Here is a 20,045-nt window from a genome sequence, read left to right as displayed (position 1 = left end):
CTGAACATACACTGGAAGTCAAAATGAGGCAACTTAGTGACATTTGTGCTAAGGTTTTTTGTTCAAATTGAAAATGTTTTATGTTTTTCAGAAATTGATGTTTCTCAGTCAAACTCTGTCCTGCTCTCACATTGCCTCACAAACACACACACATTTTATGGTTTTTTCTCAGGATGCTGTGTGAGCCATTCATTATTGACATTTCTTCTCTTTGAAAGAGTATCCGCCCACACAGTTAAAAAAACAATTGTCTGTAGGTTTTATCCTCTTCATGCAGACATGTGTGGGTGAGGAGTATTTAAACCAGTTGTAAACTCAAGGAAATAGTGATCAATTCCCTCATTGCTGAAGACAGATTCAGGAGAAGTAACAAAACTAAAGAGAATATGAGATTTTCCGACTTGAGAGGGACAAAGGAATGTGTTGAATTCCCCAGATTATTGGTGCGTTTGTTCTGTTTCTCCCATCTACATATTAGCACGATTTGCGTCCATTTGGCCAGTTATGCTGCTGGCTAAAAACTGTACTGAGAGTTGTGCTGAGTTTTGGAATACTAAATACTGTTACTGGAAATACTGGTTACATAGCTTTCAGACCCCTTTGAACACATCAAACTGCCTAAAGACAGCCCGTGTATTCCTTTCAAACCCTATGTTGCAAGTAATGTAAAACAAATTGTTAGCAGCCTTGTGGTAAAGGAGAATGTTTCTCCCTGGTAGTCTTTCTTCTCTGCTTCATGTATCTCTCTCATGCATCTCTTTCTCTGCATATGGGGGTGGCAGAGCACAGGCTTACAGATAATTGAGCTTGCTGCTTGTTTCCTGAAGAGCTTCCACAAACGTGTTTTTAAATCCTTGAATTTGGGTTGCTGGCTGCGAAGTTGCATATATTCGTGTAATATATATCACTTCTTTCCATCTACACTTACCATTTTTTTTCTCCAGAGTGAAATTCATACACTGTTTTGTGTTTGCTATAAATACACATCTCATCTGTATTTCTATCTTTTATGTCAACATTAAAATTCCCTTGTTCTATGTTTAGCTTGAATAATTACAAAACCATTTGCAATTAGAACTCTAGGATATGACCTCATAGTGATTTATTCTTTCATTGCTTTCTGTATTTAATGCATTTCAGATACTGAAAATACCAAATCTTTGTCCTTTTATTTTGATGTTTATCAGTAATGGAAACATTCCAAAACAATCAGCCAAATACCTATGCTTTGTTCATTTATTGCCTTCTCTGAAGATAAATTGACTGTACTCAACTCTCTTCAGCATTTTTCTTCACCTAGATATTATTGCCTTGTGCAGCCACCCCAAGGTGACTGTTATCACTTAATTAAATCCTTGCACGCTGGGAAGAAAAAACAACATTGTTCGTTCATAACCCCAAGGAGGTGTGTTTTTTTTTCTTTAAGCCACTAAGCTTTTTCCCTGTTTTATTAACTTATTCCTGGCTACAGCAAGACATACTTTGTTGATGAGCAAAAGGTTGTATTAGCTTTTTATTTTCTGGGTAAACTTATCTTTTCTCTGGGAAAAAAACTGTGGGCATTACAACAAAGAAGAAAAATGGGATCTCTCCAAACCCTGCAATTCTAGTAAAGGTCTGTGTAAACATCAAGCCAGTAAAGAGAAACAGGGGAGTAGCAGGAAGGAAATGAGAAAATAAAATGCAAACATAAAACTGGAACAAGACAAAAAAATAAGATGACATGTATATACGCAGAGAAACTACTGCAGTGCTAAGGGAAAATTGGCATAAGGAATAGTATTTCTGAAGAGAAAAATATATCAATGCTCTTTATGTTACTGTCTAGGGCAGCATCTTTTTATTAGCCTCTTGGTTAATGTCCTCTCTCTGTCTATTGATTTTAGACTACATAACACTTGCTTTTACCTTTGTATTTTCTTTTCCATAATCCTCCTTGAAAACTGTAAAAGGAAATATTGCAGATGAGCCAGTCATTGAATATGTGAGACCTGTGATTTGCTTTTAAGTTTTTTTAAGCACAGTAGTTCATATGAGAAAGTTCATTTGAAGTAGTGAATTGCCAGAAGATGTATAGTTTAGCTGCATATTGTGTGTTTCTAGTCTATTAAATGTAGGACCAGAAAATAGGTTTATCCACTCTAAAATTGGGGCTCAAGCAACCATATGTATTTGTTCATGATGCTAAAACATTTTGCCACCTGCTGTGTTCAACAAGCATTTACAAATAATAAATGTGATTTGAAGCTGTAGTATTTGCAACAGCAGTTTATGATATCATTTGTATAGAAGCATAACATTTTAGTGTGTGATGAGAAAGAGCTTTTAAGGAGTTGGATAATCATTATTTTTGAAATCAACTACTTATTATTTGTAGACTTGTAGATTTGTAGATTTGTAATTATTGTAAGTCAGAGACAGTAGTACAAGTTCATATGTGAGGCACAAAATGTTGATAGATTTGTACAGCTTTGCTCCAATCCAGTGTGTCTGTACTTTGTATCAGTAGTTAGTCTCTGGAAATTTCCTTTGCATGACAAAGTTTCACCCTAACTTCTGGGATTTCTTTGTGTTCTGTGCATTTAAATTCTTCTTTGTAGCTTTGCAAATCAAATAAATTTTACAATGTTTATACAGCTTAAATTTCTGTCTTTCTTAGAAATAACAAAAATCTTTCAGTTTACAGATTCACAGAAATGCTTTCTAACCTGTGTGCAAGGGATTTGCCCTCCACATATTTTAACCTATACTCAGTTTTTTTATCTAATCTGTTTTAACTTTGAGGCCTGTAGACCTGTAGAGCTATCTGCACATCTTATTGAATATATTGAAAAGGTATCTGAAGCCTCTTTTATTTGGAATAAAGGCAATATATTGCAAATTTATCAAGACTTTAGGTTTGGTTTGGTTTCAGGTTGCTATTAAAGAGTGGTTTAGGAAACACTAATTCTGCAATGAATTAAGTTTCAGTGTCAAAAGAGTGATTCCTCAGAAGAGGATAGTTTCAGCATGGGTAAGAGATTTTTTAGGAGTTGGCTCTAGGCAGAATTTGATATATAAATTTGGGACACTAATTTCAAATAGCTGTATTATGTACGTACTTTCTGTTTGCTTTCCAAAACTGGTTTTTTCAGATTTTTTTCTTTTCTTGTTCATTCCCTATTGGAAATTCTAGTTCTAAATTTTTTGGATTATATGACTTTTTCATTGATTTTACTACTAGTTTGTGATATCAGTGGGTGGCAGAGCAACTTCACTGAAGGATTGGGAAATGACACAAGAAGCCTGCAAGGGAGAATTTGATTCCAACAAGGTTTAGGTAGGAATATATTGCAAGATATATTGCAGTTTGAGACAAGGATGATTTAAAGTTTCATACGTCATTAATGTCCATCTTTAAGGGGTCAAAAAGTGTTCTGAATTTCTAAGCACTCTGGTGTGTTTATTTTATTTTCCATTAAAATTTTAACTTACAAATAAACCCAGTCTTAAGTATGATAGGAAATCACCTCTAGCAAGCTTTTAATCCTGCTGAGGACTGTAACTAGGCTGAAAAACTGTTTAGGTTTTAAACCCTAGTCAGAACTCAAACAGTCTTCTCAGATGTAGAAAACATTTGGTTATATTTCTGTTGCAGTTATCTTGTGTGTGTGTGTGCTTCTGCTCTTTCCCATCTGGTTTCAAACCAGAGTCAGGGAACGACTGATAAAACACCACTTCTTTTTCACTATAGTGACTGAAAACAGATTGAAGAAATTCAGATATATGTCGGAACTCATTAAAGCATGACCACTTAAATTTATTTATTTTAAGTTGGAGGGGTTGCTGCCAATTAAAATGGCAAATTTACATGCAGAAGTCTATCTATACTGCTTTCTGTGTGGTGTGTCAGGCAGCATGTTCATTTGGGCATGGTAATGGAACAAAATCTGAACTGCAAAGACATTCACATGGCAGCATAAAAAGCACTGGCTGTGCAGTCTGATAGGGCAAGGGGTAATAGTTTTAAACTAAAAGATGGTAGATTCAGAGTAGATACAAGGAAGAAATTTTTTACAATGAGGGCAATGAAACACTGGCACAGGTTGCCCACAGAGGTGATGGATGCCCCATCCCTGGAAACATTCACAGTCAGGTTGGGCAGGGATCTGAGCAACCCGATCTAACTGATGTCCCTGCTCATTTCAGGGAGGTCAGAAATAGGTGGCCTTTAAAGGTCCCTTCCAGCCCAAGCCATTCTATGATTCTATGATTCTATTTGATTTTGGCTCAACATAGTTTTTCAGTGATTTAAAGAAAGGGAAAAAGACGGAGAAAAGATGAAGAAAATCAGGCAAATATGTATGGGATTGCTTAGGGTCTAGAAGAAGACAGTGCTGAAGACAGGACACAACTGCAAATACATGGAGCTTTGTTGTATTATATGATTTTTCTTTAGTAATTTTAATACTAGTTTGTGATATCATTGGGTGGTATAATAACTTCATTGCAGAATTCAGAAATGGTGAAGAAAACTTGTGAGGGAGAACTTTATTCCAGCAATGCTTAGCCAGAAATATATGGCAGCAGAAAAAAGAAAAATATCATAGTGAAATCAGGAAAAGCTGGGATGCTACACTCACACTTTAAACACTGTATGTTTAAAGCATCATAATAAGAAATTAGAAGTGTTTCCTTGGCCTTCTCTGTGTGATTCTGAATAACAGGAGAATGGTGCTAACATTTGGCAAGAGGAGGAGTTTTCTTTCATCACTTTCATTGATGAAGGCACTTTTACCACAGTCATATTAGGGAAAGAGTAAGCTTCAGGTCTCTTACAAATTGGAGTGAATCAGATAGTAACAGTGGAGAGCAATCATGTCAGTACCTACTTGGGACACGAGATACAACATATAGATTGTTGACAAGTGCAATAAACAGCATTAGGACTGGTGATGTCAAGACTTATTCAGGGCTTTTTAGATAATGTGGTGTTGTAGATTATTGGCACAACCAACAGCTACTGTACTCTGCAGTGTCAAAGGAATCTTGAGCACCCTTTGATGAGCAGGTTACTGATACTTTATGCTGCAGCTGATCCAAGGCACTCCTTGAGGTAATAGCATAATAATTTGGCTGCACACTAAAACCCTGTGTAAAAATACAGATGAACATTTTCTGTCTTTAAAAGGAAAAAAGATATTAGTTGAAACCTTGTGTTTCTGGCTTCTGGAAAAATCATAACTCACTTACCAGTCTCCACAGTAGAGAATAGGATTTTATTATGGAAGCACAAACAGACCCTTAATTATCACAGCAGTCAGAGGTGCCACTGTAATATATCAGCTTGTATTTTTAAAATAATATAAACCTTTTTCATTGGAAGAGCTGCTCTGTGCTGTTGATATGCTTGAATTTATGCAATGAGCTGGTAAACAGCAAAATCCATACTTATCTTTACCTACACAGGCATTAGAGGTGAGCTCAGGAGAAAAAAAAAAAAAAAAAAAAAAGGGAAAAGACAGAGGGAGGGAGGGGGGGAGGGAGGACGGGAGAAACAGTATTTCCTCATAGCCTAGGGTGAGATTAGAGTCCTGTTGATGGCAAACCTGCATGCTGTCTTCTCACCTGGTCTCGTATTCCAGCTGTGAAACAGAAGTGGAAGGTCAACATAGCAATAGTGTTTTGTAGTGGCAAACTGAGTTGATTTCCTCACATTCATTCAGGACCAGACCTCCAGTTCCCTCAGGATAATTGATTTTCACATAAATGTGCATTTCCCACTTTTATGTGAAATGTATTTCTGGACTGAAGCACTGTAAGCTCAAAACCCTTGCACAAAGTATAGCAACCCAGCATGGAGATATCAACTTTACTGTGAAGAATGTAAATATAGTGGATAATTATTTTAGGGGAAGATTTTGAAATATTTTTATTATTAATGAAGTCTCTGATTGTTTCAGAAAGTTGTTTGTCCCATGTACTTGCAGTACTCCTGTATTCCCTGCACAGCTAAGTGAATGGAAACCAAAGCTTCTGTGAGAACCAGAATAGCACAGCACAGCTTTCTGGAGATTTGCATCCTGTCTTCTACTGACTTTTGTGTCTTAAGACAGTGTAACCGGAGTATTTTTCAGTGATCAAGACATTTGAAAGGTCTCTGTTCCATGATGTCTAATGCTATAGAAACTCATAATCCAGCTTTTAGTGCTGCACAGGCTCTCATTTCCATTTTAAATCTATTTTCTCTAAACCTGTAGGAATTTTTCTAAGACCTCTGTCAAATCTTTAAAAAACTAACCATGGATTTGAATGCTGCTAGTAGGGTAGACAGACATGCAGAGTAGAGGAAACAATCTTTAGAGTTGCAAGAACGACCTCAGAACACAAACCTCAAGGGGTTATAGTTTTGTGGGCTTTTTTCCTCTTTTTTTTTTTTTTTTTTTTTTTCCATGTCTCAATAGACCCAGCTTATAGTAACTAACATGTTCTGATTTGTGCCAGTACAGATTCAAGGCTTCAAGTCACAAGATTAAGGATTCAAGTGGCAGTAACAGTTCTGGAGGCTTTTACATACTGGTTTTTGGTGGAAAAGAGAGTGGCTGCTTTAATTTAGCCCAGCTGTCTATGGATCCTGGAAGACTTTAGAGGGAACATATGTGGAACTGCTCCACACTCTCATAGGTGGAGAAAGAATGGGTATAGCAAACGCATCTCCTGCATTAGTTCAAGGATTAATGACAGCTGGAGGACCTCTCAGCAAATTAGGACCAGGTTCTGTCTTCTTCGCATTATAACATGGAATAAGAGGCTGAAGATAAGAACATCAGTTTTTAATTTTTTTTTCCATGTAACTTAAAGGGTTACAGTTAGAAACAGCACTGGATTGGGTAGACTACAGATTTGTTCCTAATGTTCTGTGTTCTTATTATATCTGTATTCCATTGTCTGAAAAGTATTCTCAAGATGTTCTTCTTTCAAGAAGAGTATAAATCTGAATGATATGCTAGTCAAAGAACTCAACTCAATTTCTCATTCATATCTGGTTTTGTTGTATATATTGCCATCTAATAGATTAAATATGCTAAACATAAGCCCCTCATCCTCTTCTTCCTTGAACACAGCCTCTCTGCTTCATATGTATGAAATTGTGTGATGCAAGTGAGAACACATATTCAGGTCTGGGATAGAGGTCAAACTAGCAAGCCAATTGTCAGGATCAATCACCAGAGCATCTGAGTACCGATGGAGTGCACAGGTGATATTTTAAGAGTGAAATTAACTCTCTATAAAAAATTCTTCCTTTTAATTTTTTCACCTAGGTTTTTGGACAACTGACATTAAGCTACCTTTATCTGTTTGCTTTCACATAGTGTCAGGTTGTGTAGATTGACAGAAAAGCTAACCAAACATGCAAATACACAACAAATATACGATCAATTTGAATTGAGCTCACATAAACTGAAATATTCATACACAACATAAAAGGGCTTCAAAAAGGGAAAGAGTAACATTCACAAAAATGCTCATTGTTCCCAGAATCAGTTTTGCTTCTACTTGCACAGTGTTCCGGTTAGATCAGGTTCCCACAATCTCTTGCTGTGTGGTCTGAGGTGCAGGTCTGGGAACTCTAGCCCTCATTCTGCCAGCTCTGTGTATCTTAGCTCCTGCTGCTACATCACCTTAGTCTTTCGCTTTTGGCACTTATTCAGTAAATGTTATGCAGGTACATACATTGTCAAGTCCTTTACTCATGCCAGCACCTCTCAGTGCAGAAATGCATAATAGATTGTAATATTTGTACCACCAAAGGGTGGGAAGCACTTACATTCAAACACTATGTATTCAAAGCAAAGGCAGTCCACAGATAGATGTACACTTAATCCTGTCCTGAAGTGATCACTTTCTATGGGGAAGAGATACATAATGTAATCTCTGTACGACAAGTCTCATCCTAAATAAATAAACTTGATTGCATTACGTGGCATGCAGTTCTTGGCATCACAGTCTCCTGTCCAAAGAGTCTGGAACCAGCACTAGCAGCTCTAGGAATCCTAAATAATGAAAGGGTAGGAACTCATCAAAAATCATAAAGATAAAAGTTCAGTGCTTTAATACATGACTTCACAGGATGGTTTGAGATTTTGAAGTAATATAGAATGGCCTTCTAGAAAAAAAAATAATATTTCTATCTACAGGGCAGAGATTTCTAAAAGTCATTTATTTCTTTGGTACTCAAAAATTGTCAAACTCTTAATCTCAGATTTTTTTCTTGAACATCCATCATTTAGAGATTTGTAATCTTGCTGTGATTCTCAAACTTAGCTCTGATACTTGTCAATCTATTATCAGTGAACAGTCCAAGGAGTACATCTTAAGAACTTGACTGCCACCTTTAAACATTTTTCTTGCCTCTAAACCTTTCTCTTCTACACTCTCCATTTTTTCAATGTTTCTGTTCTGGAGTAACATATACTTTTTTCTAATCAAGTAGTAAAACTGCCACTGTAAGTTCTTTGCTGCTTTGGATATATAAACATACTTACTCTGTAAGTCTGCAAAAGATGCATCAAGGAAATCAGTAAAGTTTACTCCTCCTCCTTCATTTTTTGGCTTTGAGCTATAAAGCAGACCTCCTTACTATTGACAAATTTATTTTTTGGCACTCCTCTGTTGTCATGAATCGCATCCTGACCACACGAGCAAAGAGCACAAAAATGACAAATTAGGAAGCTGGCATCAAAGTCCGCGCTAACCACATTCTTTGAGTTTGTCCTCTTACCTCATCTCTTTTACTGTAGTTGTTTTGGTGCCAAATGCATGTTGCCTTGTTGCCAAGTATGTGTCATTAATTCACAAGGAATCTATGGTCATGTAGCCATATAACCATTATGGTGGACTGTGATTGAAAAAATGGCAGCTGTATGAGAGTTGAAAATAGGGATTTCTGTGTGTTTTATGTTGGGATTTTTGCTCAGTGGTAAAAAGCTTTTAGCCTAAGGAAGACTGACATAAGTCATATGCCTTTTTATTTTATTTGGGCTTTTGTTTGGGGGTGGGTTTTTTGTTTTGTTTTGCTTTGTTTGTTGGGGCTTGGTTTGTTTGTTTGTAAGGGATTAAAAAGATGGAAGAGGAGAAATAAAGCTTTTAGAGATTTTTGTGAGTCAGTAGATGATCAAACTTCAGTTGCTCATTTTTATTCATGTATATCAAATATATCCCATGTAAAATCCTATTTCCCAGCACAATACTCTGATTGTCTCATAGTACTTAATTGTGAAAGTCCAAGGTCAGATTTTCCACCTAAGTAGTTATGCTTTTGCATGTTTGTTAATGTTGCTGGAGGATATTGCTCTGATATCTTAATAAAGAGAGCACAGAAGATGGGTACTGAGGCCAGATTTCTGTTAGCCATTGTTTATGCCTTTTATTTCATTTTAACCCCCCACCCAAAAATGGTTGCCATGTTGAAATGAAACTTACTAGTTTGTTTCTTTCTTTTGTAAATCATATTTTTTAAACCATGTTGTAACATGATAGATAAATAAATAATGCAATTATATGTATATTATAAGACATTTTCATAAATGTCAATTGCATCCAATACTTCCTCTCTTTTAAAAAAAGAGTGAAATATTTTTGTTGCTTGTGGATTTTGTATGTCTAATTGGTGACAGGCTTTGTCCTTAAATAAATGCTCAGCTCCAATTATAATATCACTATGTCATAAGAGTGAAAAATTCTAATTAAGATGATCTGTTTCCCAGGAAAAGTTTAGTATATCAATTAATCTGTTTTATCAGGGGGAGTATTCCCTTCCCCAGCCCCTAACTCCTGAGCAGAGTCTGAATGATGAGAAAAGCATCACAGATGCATGCTGCATTGGACAAAGAACACATGCATGCATTTAAATCATGTATATCTTACTTTTTACTGATGTAATTGTGAAATATGTCCTTTTTGCATTCATAATTAGGGGGTGGAACAGATGGTGAAGGCTTAGTTTAAAATAATCTGTCATTAAAATAACCTAGCCTACTGGTAATTCTTCACTCTAACTGGAGTTTAGGTCGGGGTAACAGGGTTTTTTGAGGCATTGGAACACACTAGAAAGAATTAGGGACTTCATGGATAGTGTGAAATATGAGGATATTCTCCAGAAGGACACTGTAGTAAGACTCCAGTGAATTAAATTTGCCTGTAGAGGGAATATGCAAAAATGGCTGGGACAAAATTCCTCTGACAAATATAAATCCATTTACTATGATGCATTATACATAAGTGCATATTCGGTCAAAGTGGTACAGTGGGTTTCATATCCTGAAAGGAAATAACCTCACTATGCTTCAAATACTGTAAAAGGCAGTGAGTATTTTGGGATAAAAACCTGTGCTTTACATTTCTGTATTATTCTGATGTCAGAGGATATAAATTATAATAATTTGCATTATTGTTCTGAGGGGCTGCAGCTAGTGACTTTTAAGCCTGAGTCTCACTTCCTTCGTGTCTACCACATTGACTTGCTCATATGTGACAAAGAAAAACTTGTATCAGTCCTGCCTGGCTAATTTAGAACAGTTTTCAGGAATAAGAAAACTGGCTCAATAAATCAGATACTTGCATGTCTTTAAAGCATTTATTTTAGTGTTCCCTCCAAGATTTCATTCTTTAACAGCTTTGAAGAGAGCATATAGATTTCAGCATGGTATTATGATAAATCTTCTTGAGGAGGGGCAAGCATTAACATTTGTGTCGGTTCTTTTTCATCTTAATCCAACCTTGGTTAATAATCAGAAAATTCTACATAGTGGGTAAGAAGATGTAATTAACCCTTTGACCCCAGAATCTTAATTGGCGCCTGTTGAAAACAGTGGGGCAGTTAAAAAAAAATAAATTAAAAAGTAGCCTGTGGTGATTGAAACAGCATAATACATAATGGTTTTCTGAAATCAAAAGTAATAGAGAGCTTCAGCTTTAATCACATTTTGCATAAAACCAGTAAGAGTAGTTTTAAACAAGAAGTTGCCAGTCTACCTTAAATTGGATTGTGCTCAAAATTGGCATTTGGGGTCACCCTGACCCTTTCTCAGCTAGATGAGATAGGACTGGGTTTATGACAGTCAACTTCATTTACTTTAAAAAAAAAAGAGGAATTAAGAAAATTTTCCTTATATTCATGGTCTCTCCTTCAATGAAAATAGGACATTATGAAAACCCAGTTACCTTTTCAGGCCCTATTTTTATATTATAGTTAATTCTAGAAGGTCCAGGACAGAAATTTTATCTGCCTTTGAACTACATTGGAACTGTTCAGAAATTCTGTGTGGAAAGCACTGTGGTGTTCCTTTTAAAAGAGATATTTTAAAGCTGACTAAATCCATTACCTTTCTCTCATTTGTTTTGTCCTTAGTTATACATAGGTAATACAAATCATACTTCCAGATATTTCTCATTAAACCAAAATTGTTTGTGAATTTGCAGTATACAATGGTATCACATACTTTTCTCCAGTATATAACATAACCTGTGTTATGTTGCCTTGCACCTTCTCTGAGGTCTGCTGCTCTCTTGGCATGCACAAAGGACGTACGCTTTATGAAAAATTGAAAAATTTCAACACGCATTACTTAAATAATAAATATTCATAAATAATACCTATGAATAACGAATGAGACAGTCCTTCAGAACTACTGTTTGACCTGTAAAAGGAACAACAACATTGTCACAAAAGTGGTCCGTCTCAGCCCTTTTAGACTGGTGGGAGGAACTGCCTTGCATTGGAAGGTGGCTATTTCTCCTCCTATTTTTATTGTCATTTTTACTTAGGTATTGGGACTCGAGCTTAAAAACTTGGAGTTTTTGTTGTAATGTCTTTGTATTTTGGACACAAAAATAGTTAGGTGTCCATTAGCTGTTAATCAGTGGCTCTTTCAAAATACAACTAAATAAACTTTCTGATTTTGCTCTTCTGAACAAAATGCTGAATTTGGTCAGTAGTTGCACATCAGCCTAACTTCAGAGAGGTGGGAAAAGAAATGGAGAAAGAATGACTGACCAGGACTTAATAGTCTCAGTTGGCTTAATGAACAAATTTTATGGCACAGGAAGGGGCTAATCACATCCAAAGGTGTTGGTATGCTGCACTGGCCCTGCCAGTCCTTCAGTGGTGCCTCCTCAGTTACCTACCTTGTAAAACTTGGGGGCAAAAGTAAGGAGTAGTCTCCCAGAAAGAAAGAGAAGAAAAGACTAAATAAATAAAGCTATTTAAATGAAAGGAGAGAATCAGAGTTAATGGCATGGAAAAGTAGCAAGTGCTTAGGATGACTAACACTCCTCACTTCAATACCCTTCCAGTTGCTGATAACTTTCAAACTTTAGCCATGGAGGTTGAAATTTCTTTGTACACCTATGTTGACTAGAGATAGTTTTGTTTCTATTTTTTCCAGCAAAACTGGTTTCAGCCAATTTCAAAACTATACTGAGTGAAACATTTCTGCCTAATCAGTACTCAAAGGTTTCTTCAAACTTTTTTTTTATTAAGCCTGAATTCCTGAATAAGATGATGTGTATAAAAGAAGCAGAAAAACCATCATTGACTCAGAGAATTCTTACAAAACTTTGTCCAGATATGCCAGATAATTACACACTAATGCAGTGTGCTAAGCAGATCATAAATATGCCTAAGCTGTATGTCATTCTCAAGAAACAGAGCAAGGGGACCACACAAAAAGCCTGGCTATATAAGAAACTAAGAGGAAAGTTTTTTTATAGGATACACAAATAACCTATGAAACATCTTTCCTCAAGATATCATTGAGCCAAGAATATAACAAGATTAAAGAAAAATTCTAAGGAAGATAACACAGCCATGCCAACTACTAAGAACAGGCTAGTAAGAAACCTCTGGTAGGCTTGTCATTACCCGTATGGATATTCCAAACACTGTTGTGAAGCACCTCTGTGCATACTGACGCAGGGAAACTGACTGCTGCAGGTAGGCCATCAGTCTGAGGCAGTGTGACAACTTCTTGTTGTTTCTGGACAATGGCGTTCTATACAGGTGGCTGGGGAGACAGTGTCATGCTTCTCAGTGTAACAGAGGTTTAAACCAGTTTCCTCAAAGGAGCACGGAGCAGAGAATCAGAAATACTTTAACTAAGACCTTTAAAGATTTACTTTTCTGAGTAAGAGATTGTACATAGTGGGAGAGATCAGATGTGCAAAGGTTTTGATTGTCCTGGTATGGTTCTAAGTTTGAACTTCACTGTTCCAAATTTTCTGCCTGTTAATGATGTTAAAAATTCAAGGAAGTGATGTTAATAATTTGAAAAAGAAATGATGATGATGATTTATAAGTGGCCGTAAATTACTTGCATAATATAAATGTTTTTACATGAAGGAAATCTATGCAGATTTACATTTTTATTAATTCATAAATATAAATTAGAGTCTTTCTTTAATGCCGTGTCTTTAGTGAGGCTTTGTATTCCAATATGTGGTCTATTATTTCTAGAAAACTCTGATTTTTGAACTAATTCCACCACCTACTACATCAGAGAGGGGTGAACTTTTGCCAAAGACAGCTTCTGACTAGCAGAAACAATTTCTTTCTAACAAGAAATTAGTCAAGAAGCAGAAGAATAAAAATATTAAAACCCCTCAGAAATCACTGTTGTGTATTTGAAAGGAGTGATCAGATGATTTTGTCATCATGTATCATGATCAAATTTATGTGCTTTTTCCTTCCAAAACTAGGCTGATCTCTCAAATGGTACAGTTAAAATTTCCTTTACATGTTCTTTTATCACAAGGGGATATTTGGGATGGGATTTTGGGGATTGTTCCTTGTTCCTCCCAACATTTGGGCTGTTTTGTATTTTCTGAGCTGTTACAACATTCTTAATTTCTGGAATTTTGTGATTTTACTTTTGCAATAGTCAAAGATCGTTTGCCAATAATCACCCTCATAAAAGGCAGAAAAGTAAAGAAATGAGTAGTGCATGAAAGTAGTTTCTTCCTAGCGAAATTTTTCTCTTATTCATAGAGATATACTCCCTTCTTGATGTGCAGTGATTTACTCTGTGTCAGTTTAGAATATAGTCCTTTGTTTATTAACTGCACTCATATTTCAAAAGGTATGCATTAATCACTGTAGCTGTATTTTGATTTTTGCAGTTGCAATGGAAACCACATCCAAAGACTTGCACCTGTCAAAGTAAAATCTGATCTAGACTTTTACACCAAAGGGATGAAATTCATAGCATTTCTAGAGACCTAAGCTGTAAACATATTTGACAGTAATCTGCTGATTGGCTTTGTTGTCTCACAAAAGGAAAATGGTGTGTGAGTGTATGCATGCATGTGTGTGCATGTGTGTGTAATCCTCAATTAATTTACAAATTATTGAGGTCCATAGTGGTTTGAGTGATGGCAGGATTTTATTTTCTCCTTTTGAGTTTTTGGAAATGGAAATTCTCTGCTCCGATTCTGAAGAATGAGAGGTGATTTTTTTATATACACCATTCAATTGGGAGGTTATTTGTTGTCCTTATTTATTTCTTCATGAAAAAAAGAGCATTTTATTTTTGTATATTTCTTCTATAAAACAAATGAGATAAATGTTATACAGTATATGACAGATATAAGCATGGCAGTAAATTAATTTAGTAACATACTCATCAACTTGAACTTAATATACTCATATGCTGTTTATTAATATGTAGACAGAATATAAAGGAATTGTCTTAAGGATTCAAATTAAAACCACTCTCATAAAAGTCAGAATATTTTCCTCAATTTATTCTGTGATGCCTCTGTTTGAATCTATTTCTATTTGTAGTTTGGAATTTTTTATTAATCTATTCACTTCTTTTTTTCCTCTTACGCTGTAGTCCCTGGATGGATTTGTATTTGCACTAAATCAAGAAGGAAAATTTTTGTACATTTCAGAAACTGTCTCCATCTATTTAGGCCTGTCCCAAGTAAGTACATGCTTTCAATTCTAGAACATAACTGTGTATGATGCATTCTTCTGTTTATCATTCTTAAGGAAATAATAATTTAGTTTCTGTATTTTGCATGGATCATTGAATTAGCTGTTTAAAGTTGCATCCTGTTCATCCTGAGACATAACTAAAAATTGTCTATCAGTATTGAACACTGAGATGTGTATGAAAACTTTTTGCCACAAAGGATCATTATTAATTTATTGAGAACAAATGAAGTTTCTTTTCTCTGTTGTTTTGAACTTTAAACCTCTATACCTGATAGGAAAGGGACACTCTAATAGTACTTCCCTTGTGTCCTATTACTGGATGTTTATGGAGTACCCTGCATTATCCAGGGAGCTGACACGATGACAGAGAGTCATTTGGAGTCAAGAAATGCTGAAAGAGACCATTAAAATGTCTTGCAGGGAGGGTTCCAACAAGGACACATTTTGATGCTTTCATAAATGCTCACTAATATGAAAAGATGAATTTATAAAATATCATAATTTGGGGGGGTTGTGGTTTGGGATGTTTTTTTTTTCATATAATTGCTGACGACTGTTTTTCAAAGATTAAAAAGCAGGAGAGAAGAGGGGCAAAAGTTGGTTGTTAATGCTTATTCCTAATCCTGCAGCATTCAGAAATGTTTAGGATGGATAGCTTCATTCTGCTTCCACTTAGAAATGAAGCAGAAATATTTTGCATGATGATTTTCAGAGTGGGACCATCTACTTCTGCTGCAGTCACCCTGAGAAGGAAAAGAAAAACTGAAATAATATTTATTTTAGCTACTTTAAATTAGGACCCACACAGCTATGAGGAAGCAATGCTTAGTTAGCATAGGCTACTTACTGTCAGTTTTGCTGTACCCCACCAACAATTAAATGGGAAATTTTAATATTTGCTGACAAAAAAAGACTAATTTTAAATATTATCTGGTGAGAATACGAATAGAGGCTCATTAAGTCCTCAAAGAACACGCAAGCGATTGGCTGTAATAAGTTCAGTAATTGTTATTTTGTGCTGGCTTTGGCAAACCCATGATAGAAATGGAAACAAGAGCTGTTTCTAGCTCATATCAGTATTCTTGTCTCTCATTAAAGTCCCTCGTTTTGTAATAGACTTTAATCCCTGACTTAATCTGTTTGGGAGTTAGTATCAAGAATCTCACATGTTGAAATCGGTGCACCACCATGTTGCTAATACAGCAAAGAATTGGAACTTTAATGTTTATTATTGTCTTATGTTCATATTAATCTGGTTTATGCATAGTATCCAACAAAGTTTAATAAGCCAGTAAAGAAGAAGGATGGATAATTAGTTTAAGCAGGTAAATGCTAATTAGGAAACTCCTGAAAGGCATCCATTATACACTAGCTTAAAACAAATTTTACAGCCCTGGTTAGTGGTGTAATCCAAATTCTGTCAAGGCAACTGCATTTTCTGTAATTGAGATGTGTATGTTTGCTTTGCATAACAGATGGCTCTGTATGCTTAGACTGATAGCTAGGAAAATAATAATTGCATTATTCTGGCCAAAAGAATATTAGCTCTTGGGTTTTGGCCATTTCAGTCAGTCCTCCTGCCAGCACAGCATATGCACATATATGGATTGGATTTTCAAGGAAATTGATGCATCTGGAATAGTGTGGCCATCTGAAATATCATCTGTTCAAGAAAAATTTGGCTTTAACCCTATGTTAGTCTCTTGTTAAAAGCATTTTCTGCCACTGCCTTTCAAGCTATAGAGTTGATAAATCTCTACTTACTCTGAACTCACATCATGTTGTTAAGACTTTGCACTTCATCTTGATCCATATGCATTTTGAGAAAGAGTTCAGATAAATGAAGCAATTTTCTTTGCATGTTAGAGTATTTGATATATCAGGGCAAATATTTCTGTGAGTTCACCACTGAAAGTACTGATGGAAAAATTACCAAAAATCAGAACCAGTACTGTGGTTTTTTATAGAATAATAAATTAAATCTACTGAGATCTACTAAAATATCTGATGCTTTTCCTTTTCTTCTCTTCTGCCTTTATGGAGACAGTTTGTATTTCTCAGGCCTCTGGTATTTATATATTTTTGATATATTGTTCTCTTGGTACAGCATTATATAGCTAGTCTCTTAATAATTTCAAAAGAATGCTGTAGCTACTTCCTACTAAATCACTAGTCAAAGCTTATTTGTTGATAAAAATATCAGCAAGTCTACCCATAGAACCATTTCTCAAACTATACTTGGAAATGCTACAGTTTTCACCACACCAGACTTAAAATACTTGTGAATTCTGAATTTCTGGGTTGGTGCTATGTGATACATGTGGTGGTGTATTTTTTTCACTGCAAGTAAACATTGATGTAGCCTATGCTGATACTCCAAAAGTATATATTTGTATAGAACCTCCAGGCAGTGTAGCACTTAAAGGCATTATGGTGTACAATATTATTTGAAATATCATCATCAAGTGCTGACTTCGGAGTCTTACTTTCTAGTCAAATAATTTCTCTAAGAATTCATCCTTGTTTGCTGCAGTTTTTTTTTTCTTTTTTTTTTTTCAACTAGTATGCATGGAAATAATGTAAAATACATATTTTTATTTGCAAAGCAAAATCTCATGTCTCCTAGTTAAAGGAAAACAGTTCTTGTATTGAATCTCAGCAGGTGAAAACAGTTATGGTAGTCAATTTTACTCTTTTCTGAACGTTTAGAGCCAGTGGTGCAAAACAAATGGATGCTGATGTTCTAAGATAGCTGCAGGACTAATAGTAAACAAATCTGATAAAACAGTATCTTGGAAGGTAGCCTGGAAATGATAATAATAAAGTTACCCCTGGCAAAAGTAACAGTATATTTGAACAGTAAACAAAAACTGTAATAAATATCCTTTTGACATTGCAATGAATATAACTGTCATGTAGACACCCATCAACATATATATTTTGAATAATTTTTTTGAATAATTTTTCTTCCTGCTAATGCTAACCAAGAATTTTAAGCTAGTTTGGCAGATGTATGTTTTAGACCACACCATGGAATTGCAATTAGAGCCATTTCAGAGAAGAGAGATACATTTCAAAGTTTAGGAAAAGACAGTTAGCTGAAAATAATGAGTGAGAGAAGGTAAAGGTCAAAGCAACAAAAATGGACCAACAATCTCCCAGTAAATTGACTTAAGTCTATGTTAATTGTCAGAGCTCAGTTATACTTGAGGCAAGCTGAAATAGTTCAACATACTTTCCAGTTCTTTCATGAACTGTAGTATTTGTTGAAAGACCCAGAAACGTCTAGAAATGTACAGTATGGCCAGGATTTCTTCTCTGGGTTGGACAACATGACTGTGATGGTGTAGCCAATACAAGCATCTTTTTACACCGGATCTCTGTAGTGATGTAATACAGTTTGTTCTTCTTATATATCTAGTCATTTTCCAAGTCAGTTGGTAATTTTTTGATATCAGGGTAACTGCCATCTTTGGAATCTTCAGTCCCGGATTTCCTTTTAGAAATGGCATGAGATTTCAAAAGAAAATGGCTAAGCACTGAAGAGACATTCGAATCCCTCCTTCCAGCAGTTAGAAAGTCAGTATGAGTGCTTCCCTAAGAGATTTCAATTCTCTTGAAAAGTCTCTGTATTTGACACTTAGACCAAACATATGCTGAAACATAAATAGTAACAAATAGGGAGAAAAATCTATCGAGAACCAGATAGAATAAAAATGTGTTATCCAGAAAGGATAAAATTGTCTGACATACGATGTTTCAGGTTCAATAGAAAATATTATGAGCTTATAATATGTATAGGATGCTTTTGCTTTCAGGAAACAAGTTCTTAATCATCTCTTACAACAGTTGTACTCAGCAAGGATAGTATCCATTGTTTCCTGCCCGTGAGGTTCACATCTTAAAGTAAAAGATTTCCTACCTTTGCTCCTTCTTGTCCAGGCCACAGAGCAGGTTTGCAGATTGGCCAGAGAGCTCACTAAAAATGAACAGTGCAGCTGCTGGCATAATAAGAGATAGATGATACAGACGAAACAGGAAGAAAACAAGAATAAAATTTTGAGAATTTATCCTTTTGAAAATAAAGCAGGCAAAACCAACAGGTATATTACATGTGTACTCTGTTACCAGCAGCATAACCTATCTCCTTATTTTGGCTTTCTGTGCATTTGTTCTATGAAATGGCAAATAAAATTATAGCTACAGCACACAAGTACAAGGTCAAATAAATGACAGTACTCATTCTATTTGTGAAGCTATTCTGAAAAGGAACCATGGTGCCAAATGTGGTTTATTTGAATAATAAAGAAGAATTAGATTCCCCTGATAACTTGGCTGAGGGCCAATAAATCACTGGAGGTTAAGAATGCTTTGCAACTGCCATGTATTTCTTTTGCTTTTACAAAGCACAAACCTCAACTACTATGCTCTACCTGTTTTTCAATGCAAATCAAGTTGAGGTTAGTAGATGGTTAAAGGATTGCTTTTGTGCTCTGTTTGCTTAAAAAATAATATAGAGCAATCTTGACACTTGTGCTGATTCTATAAGTTCTACCTTATTTTCTTCCTATACCATTAACAAAATAATAAGAATAATAATAAAGCAAAAAATAACAAAATCCAGGAACTATAATTTTTTTAAAGCAAAACTAGACAATAACCAATAGAGAAAAGAACTTGCCTTTTTTTTTTTCTTTTTGTGACGTTGTCATTATTTTAGTGTTCTGAATTTAGATACTTCTACATAAAATGATCATTTGTGCTCATTTAGTAAATTGGTACACTAGCACTGATAATTTTTAATAGTTTTTCCCATTTAAAAATAGCAAATAAAAGCCTGGGAAATTCTGTGTTGATCATGTGGGGCTTTAATTTTTTTTTCCTTAACATTCATTATAAGAATATTAATTTACTGTTGTGTTTTATGCTAAAAGAAGTGAACAAGGGAGGAGTTCTATTGAAATAGAGAAGCTCTGAGGATTTTGAGAGCAGTAAGAAAATATAAGTATCAAAATAATTCAGAAACAGTACAAGGCACAGTGGCACATTATCAATTTACAACATTTAAATT

At 35.3% G+C, this 20,045-nt stretch overlaps 1 protein-coding gene across 5 annotated transcripts in view; it reads left to right on the top strand.

Moving 5' to 3' along the window:
* NPAS3 (neuronal PAS domain protein 3) overlaps positions 1 to 20,045 on the top strand; it is a 602,217-nt gene that overhangs the window by 404,964 nt on the left and 177,208 nt on the right. For all 5 annotated transcript variants that reach the window (XM_039553021.1, XM_039553020.1, XM_039553024.1 and 2 more), the window contains one exon: positions 14,871 to 14,960. In XM_039553021.1, coding sequence (XP_039408955.1) covers positions 14,871 to 14,960 — 90 coding nt within the window. The remainder of the gene's footprint in view (positions 1 to 14,870; positions 14,961 to 20,045) is intronic.

This window comes from Corvus cornix, chromosome 5 (genome assembly GCF_000738735.6).
Source record: "Corvus cornix cornix isolate S_Up_H32 chromosome 5, ASM73873v5, whole genome shotgun sequence".
In the NCBI taxonomy this organism is placed as follows: domain Eukaryota; kingdom Metazoa; phylum Chordata; class Aves; order Passeriformes; family Corvidae; genus Corvus; species Corvus cornix.
Note: the sequence above shows the minus strand (reverse complement) of the source record. Positions and strands in the feature narration are given on the sequence as shown.